This window comes from Thecamonas trahens, assembly GCF_000142905.1.
Source record: "Thecamonas trahens ATCC 50062 unplaced genomic scaffold supercont1.4, whole genome shotgun sequence".
Classification (NCBI taxonomy): domain Eukaryota; order Apusomonadida; family Apusomonadidae; genus Thecamonas; species Thecamonas trahens.
Window position 1 is genome coordinate 234,347 of NW_013657676.1, and position 5,492 is coordinate 239,838.

Here is a 5,492-nt window from a genome sequence, read left to right on the forward strand (position 1 = left end):
TAGGGTCTGATAACGAGCTTCAGCCCTTCCCCACTTCCCTTCCTCCCCTCCCACCTCCACCCCCCCCCCCCCCTCCCCCTCTCTGCACACAGTGAGGTTCAGAACTCGATGAAGACCGCGCTGGCGCTGTACGAGTCGTGGCAGCGCCTGCTCGATGCGGGCTCGCGGGCCGACGCCGAGGAGATGCAATGGACAGACAACGAGCTGAAGAACACACTCTCGTCGATCGAGTGGGACCTGCAGGATCTGGAGGAGACCATCCTCATTGTGGAGCGCAACCCAGACCGATTCCAGCTCTCGCAGGCTGAGATCTCCTCGCGCAAGGACTTTGTCGACGAGACCCGGGCCAAGCTCAAGCGGCTTCAGGACCATCAGCTCGATGCGCGAGCTCAGGTGCAGTCGAGTCAACGCGCAGCGCTGATGTCGGTGGGCGGAAGCGCTGGCGGCGCCCGTGGCGGCTCCGGCTCGTCAAAGTATGCCCGCCTCGACGACGCTATCGCCGCTGACAACAACCGCTTCGTCGGCGATCAGATGGCGCAGCGGCAAGAGGTCATGGCCCAGCAGGACCTCGAGCTCGGCACGGTCAGCGACGCTGTCTCGCGCCTCAAGCACATGGGCGAGGCTATCGGCGACGAGCTTGACGCCCAGGCCGACATCCTCCTCGAGTTTGACGCCGACGTCGACCGGGTCGGCTCGCGCCTCGCCACCACCACCGCCAAGCTCAACAAGCTCCTCGCCTCCATCAAGGACAAAAAGTCGATGTGCACCATCGTCTTTCTCATCCTCACGCTCACCGTCCTTCTCGTCCTCATTGTCACAAGCAAGTAGTTCCGTACCTTCCACTTGTCCCCCCGCTCGTCGTCCCCTCATCCCAGAGTTGAACTCTAGCTTGCTACACACTTCTCTTCCCACCGCCACCCCACCGCCTCCGCCATGTTCCCACGCCAGCCAGCCCAGCCGCCCAGCCCGTACGCCACCCCCCTGCTGCCGTACTCGCCATACCACGTGGCATATACTACCACCCAGGCGAGTGTGTCGGACGCCGCCTGGCTCCGCCCGCACGAGTACCTGCGCGCGCTCCCGGGTGCCGACACGGCGTTGCCGGCGTCATCGCCTGCGCTGCCGCTCTCACCGCCGCCGCGGCGCCCGCGGGCGTACTCGCCGTTCTACGGGGCGTATTCGGTGCGGTCGGGCCTGGCTTCGGATGCAGGCGCGTCGCCGCCGTCGCCGTTGGGCATCGGCGAGTGGCGCGGGTCGGTGCCGAGCCGCGACGCGGCGTACCACGCCAAGACCAAGATCATTCCCAAGGTGCCACGAGCGCGATCGGTGCCACTCGTGGCGCCCGCAGCACGCCCCTCGCCGTCATGGACCATGCCACCAGACGAGAAGGCCGAGCTTGCGCCCGCGGCGCAAGCTCAGGCGCTGCTGGCGATCGGCGAGTGGGGCTCGCCGCGGACGCCGTCCGAGTTTCCGCCGTCGCGCCCGAGGGCGCTCGACTACAGCGCATGGGAGGCATATCCGGCGCTCAACACGCCGCCGCCACCGTCTGTGCCCGAGGCGCCGCTGCCGAGCGCGGTCCGCTTCGACTCGCCGTACGTGACCCGGACGCTCTCTCGATCTCCCGGGGTGTAGCTCGGGCAGCTGCTTGCGGGCCAGGCCTTGGACGCCTGGCTCACGTTCTCAAGACGATCAAGACGGTACTTTACATTGCAGGCGGGCCGCAAGCAGCCGGCTACGCTTTGGCTGCCGCCGCCGCTTTGACCGACTGCGTTTCGATCTCGTGGCGCAGCGCCGGCAGGATGATCTCGCGCATGTCGGGGATGGAGGCCCAGCCCTCGCAGTGGATCTCATCGTCGCGGGGATCAAAGACCCTAAACCACCACTTGTCACCCTTGAAAGCATCGCGGCGAATGCCCTTGTCCTTGACCAGCTCGTAGCGGATGGGCCGGTCGAAAACCTTGACGGTGATCATCCTGATCTCGTCCGGCGTTGGCATGGGCATGGCCGCCATGACCTCGTCCGTCTTGTCCGGATCGTAGTCTGCTCTGCTACGGATCTGCGGCGGCTCCCACAGCGGCTCGGCCATGTTGTGCGTGTGGTGCGGTGTGTGCCGTGGCCTTGGGGGAGTCTTGGGCTTGGGCGCCGGGGTTCGAGAAGAGGTAGGGGATTGCCTGTGTGTATGTGTGTGTGTGTGTGTGTGTGGCGTGTGGCGTGTGTGTGTGTGTGTGTGTGTGGTGTGTGTGTGGTGTGTGGTGTGTGGTGGTGTGTGTGTGTGTGTGTGCCTGTGCCTGTGCCTGTGTGTGTGTGTGTGTGTGTGTGTGGCGTGTGGCGTGTGTGTGGGACGGTGGTCGGGGGGTCAGGCGGTCGGTGGTCAGGCGGTGACGAGGCGTGGCCAAAGAGGCCATTTTTCTCTCCAAAGGCCTGCGGGACCGACGCCATGGGAGGGAAGAACTCCAAGGGCAAGAAGAACAAGAAGAATAAGGGCAAGCAGAAAGCGGATGCACCTAACACCTCCGGGCCTGCCGAAGACCTGTCCGACTCGTCTGACGACGACGTCATCTACACAAAGACTGGCGGCAAGGTCTGCGCCCAGGACTTTGACATGCTCAAGGTCATTGGCAAGGGCTCTTTCGGCAAGGTACGCTTCGGCATCGGCCTGTACACACTGCCTGCCCCTCCCCCCCCCCCTCCCCCTTCCTTCTCCCCCTTCCCCCTCCCCTCCCCCTTTTGTCCTACCCATAGCTGAACCGTCCCTCCCTGTGCGTCCCTGCCCTGTGGCTGTCCTCGTAGCCCCTTCTTTCCCATAGCCTCCCTAGCACGCGTGGCATGGCGATCACGCCCTTTTTCGGAGAAAGAGGGCGTGTGAGGGAAGGGGTGGGGTGGGTGGGTCGGTGGGGGGGGAGGGGGGGAGGTGCAGAGTGTATGACAGGAGGCGTGAGGGGCATGGAAAAGGGGAAATGCGAGGTGAGGGGGGAGAGGGGGAATGCGTGGGGAGGGGGGAGAGGGGGAGGGGGGGAGGGGGGAGGGGAGAGAGCAAGACAGGAACTCACAGGAGACTTGCGGTGGTGGTGGTGGTGGTCGGACACTGGCGGGCGGGTGGACTGGCGGGCGGATGGTGGATAGGTGATGCAAGTGCGCAAGAAGGACACCGGGCAGGTGATGGCGCTCAAGATCCTCAAAAAGTCGATGCTCATCGAGCGCAACCAGGTAGAGCACACCATGTCTGAGCGGCAGATCATGCACAAGATCTCGCACCCGTTCATCGTCAACCTGCTGTATGCGTTCCAGACACCGGAGAAGCTGTATCTGGTGATGGAGTATGTCAACGGTGGCGAGCTGTTCTTCCACCTCAAGAACGAGGGCCGGTTCTCGGAGGAGCGCGTCAAGCTGTACGTGGCGGAGCTCTCGTGTGCGCTCGGCCACCTCCACTCGTTTGACATTGTGTACCGCGACCTCAAGCCGGAGAACATCCTGCTCGACCACGAGGGCCACATCAAGATCACAGACTTTGGCCTCTCGAAGCAGTTTGAGTCGCCCAACGAGACGACCGAGACTTTTTGCGGCACGCCCGAATACCTCGCCCCCGAGATCCTGCAGGGCAAGGGCCACGGCAAGGGCGTCGACTGGTGGTCGCTCGGCACGCTCATGTACGAGATGCTCACCGGCCTCCCGCCGTTCTATTCGCAGAACGTCAACGTCATGTACCAGAAGATCCTCGGCGGCACGCTGACGTTCCCAGACATCATTTCCGCCGATGCGCGTGAGGTGCTCGAGGGCATGCTCAACCGCGATCCCGACGCTCGGCTCGGCTCTGGGCCGTCTGGCTTTGAAGACGTCAAGAAGCAGGTCTTCTTTGCAGACCTCGACTGGGATCGCGTCCTCACCCGCGCCTACGAGCCCGAGTTTGTTCCCAAGGTCGTCGGCGACGACGACACCTCGCAAGTCGATCCGGTCTTTACCGCCGAGCCCGTCGTCGACACACCGGTCCAGTCGTCAGACATTGCTGCTGCGTCGGATGCCAACGCCTTTGGCGGCTTCACCTTTGTCGGCGGCGACGACTCGGTGCTCAAGTCGTGACGGCTAACACCAAGCCGAGAGAAATGAAGCAGTAGTACGTTTACAGTGCAGAGCCGAGGTCAGGCGTGGCGCGAACTTGGTGTTGCCATCATTCGGCGCTGGTCTGCGGCACCCGCGCGAGGATCCACTCCATGACGTTGGTGGCGACCTGCTCACCGATACCATCGGGCTCGACAATGAGGCAATGGTACGCGCCCGGGTAGGTAAGGATGGTCTTGTCGGTGGAGCTTGCACGCTCGTGGAGCAAGCGCGAATACTCGATGTCGGTCATGGCGTCGGCTTCGCCGTGCAGGACGAGAAAAGGGGTGGTGATCTCCTCGAGGTGGGCCACGAGGTCCTCAGAAGCGGTCAGCATCTCGTACGCGGTCTTGAGCCGTGGCTTACCGTTGTAGTGCAGCGGGTCGTTGCGGACAAGCTCGCACACCTCGGGGTCGCGGAAGCAATCGGCGATGGGGTCGTCAGGCTGCGGGAGGACGGCCCACTTGGGCGCAATGAACGAGAGACCCTTGAAGAGCGGGACCTGCCACGCCGGCGGCCGCTGCTTGTCCGCGATGCGGACCATGGGCGCAAAGAGGATAGCGCCGTTGAACAGGTCCGGCACCTGCCGGACTAGCCGCAGCACCACGCATCCGCCCATCGACTCGCCGGCGAGGAACATGGCGTGGGACTCTGCCGGGAACCGCTCGCGGACGTGGTGGGCGAGGCAGAGGACGTCGTCGATCAGGTGCTGGAAGGAGGAGACCAGGCCAAGGACGCCCGAAGAGCGGCCAAAGCCGGTGAGGTCCAGCGCAAAGGTGCGGACCCCGTACTTGCCGCACGCCGCCTTGGCCATGGCCGCCATCGAGGGGCCGTTGAAGTGGTCACCTGCGTGCGCGCGCGCGGGAGACGTGCTGTGCGTGAGTGGAGAGGGTGGGGAAAGAGGGGGGGGGGGGAGAGGGGGAGGCGACGCACATACAGTATCCGTGGCAAAGAATGAGGACAACGCCCTCGCGCGGACTCGCCTCGTTGTTGTACTCGACGCATTGCAGGGTGTAGCCGTCGGTGTGTGTCGCCGGTAGGGTGAAGAACGAGGCCGTGACCGGTGCGGCGTCGTCCACTTTGGGGTTCCCAGCCTCCACATCCACGCCCGGAGTCGTGGCCTCAGCCGCCGTGTCCATGCTCGCGGTTGTTGCGGCCATTGCAGCTGTTGCAGACAAGTGTAGCGACGGTGACAAGCCAGGGTTGCGGCTGAAGCCGTAGTTGTCGGGTCCAATCCCGCCGCACGTGCGGTCAGGCCAGGTGTTCTCGGCCGGTGGGCGGTGGGCGGTGGGCGGTGGGCGACGGGCGGTGGGCGGTGGGCGACGGGCGGTGGGCCAACGGCGGGGGGGTTCGGGGGGCCACGGGTTCGGGGGGCCCCCGCTTTTTTTTTTTTTTGG

At 64.6% G+C, this 5,492-nt stretch overlaps 5 protein-coding genes across 5 annotated transcripts in view; 3 read left to right on the top strand and 2 right to left on the bottom strand.

Annotated features, from left to right (window-relative positions):
* The window catches only part of AMSG_00967 (Stx6 protein), a 1,351-nt gene extending 452 nt beyond the window's left edge, over positions 1-899 (top strand). Inside the window, exon 2 of the mRNA XM_013906690.1 lies at positions 93-899. Within this exon, the coding sequence (XP_013762144.1) occupies positions 93-828 (736 nt within the window). The 3' untranslated portion in view covers positions 829-899. The remainder of the gene's footprint in view (positions 1-92) is intronic.
* Positions 900-933: 34 nt separating this feature from the next.
* Positions 934-1,743, top strand: AMSG_00968 (uncharacterized protein; the record flags this gene model as incomplete). Its single annotated transcript, XM_013906691.1, has 1 exon — positions 934-1,743. The coding sequence occupies one exon, from the start codon at positions 934-936 to the stop codon at positions 1,630-1,632; it is 699 nt and encodes a 232-aa protein (XP_013762145.1). The 3' UTR covers positions 1,633-1,743.
* Positions 1,733-2,086, bottom strand: AMSG_00969 (uncharacterized protein; the record flags this gene model as incomplete). Its single annotated transcript, XM_013906692.1, has 1 exon — positions 1,733-2,086. The coding sequence occupies one exon, from the start codon at positions 2,084-2,086 to the stop codon at positions 1,733-1,735; it is 354 nt and encodes a 117-aa protein (XP_013762146.1).
* A 318-nt stretch (positions 2,087-2,404) lies between these two features.
* Positions 2,405-4,123, top strand: AMSG_00970 (AGC protein kinase). Its single transcript, XM_013906693.1, has 2 exons — positions 2,405-2,638; positions 3,124-4,123. Exons 1-2 carry the CDS (start codon positions 2,438-2,440, stop codon positions 4,075-4,077), a joined length of 1,155 nt encoding a protein of 384 aa, XP_013762147.1. The 5' UTR covers positions 2,405-2,437; the 3' UTR covers positions 4,078-4,123.
* Positions 4,102-5,273, bottom strand: AMSG_00971 (esterase/lipase/thioesterase). The gene is made up of 2 exons (XM_013906694.1): positions 5,033-5,273; positions 4,102-4,941 (listed from the first exon to the last, which is right to left on the bottom strand). The coding sequence occupies exons 1-2, from the start codon at positions 5,253-5,255 to the stop codon at positions 4,166-4,168; spliced, it is 999 nt and encodes a 332-aa protein (XP_013762148.1). The 5' UTR covers positions 5,256-5,273; the 3' UTR covers positions 4,102-4,165.
* Positions 5,274-5,492: the final 219 nt, after the last annotated feature.

Excerpts from the sequence above, each read along its gene's own strand:
- AMSG_00970 (XM_013906693.1), top strand. The coding sequence starts at position 2,438 with ATGGGAGGGAAGAACTCCAAGGGCAAGAAGAACAAGAAGAATAAGGGC. Across the intron at positions 2,639-3,123 it reads GCAAGGGCTCTTTCGGCAAG|GTGATGCAAGTGCGCAAGAA; the intron begins GTACGCTTCGGC and ends GATGGTGGATAG.
- AMSG_00971 (XM_013906694.1), bottom strand. The coding sequence starts at position 5,255 with ATGGCCGCAACAACCGCGAGCATGGACACGGCGGCTGAGGCCACGACT. Across the intron at positions 4,942-5,032 it reads CATTCTTTGCCACGGATACT|GTGACCACTTCAACGGCCCC; the intron begins GTATGTGCGTCG and ends GCGCGCACGCAG.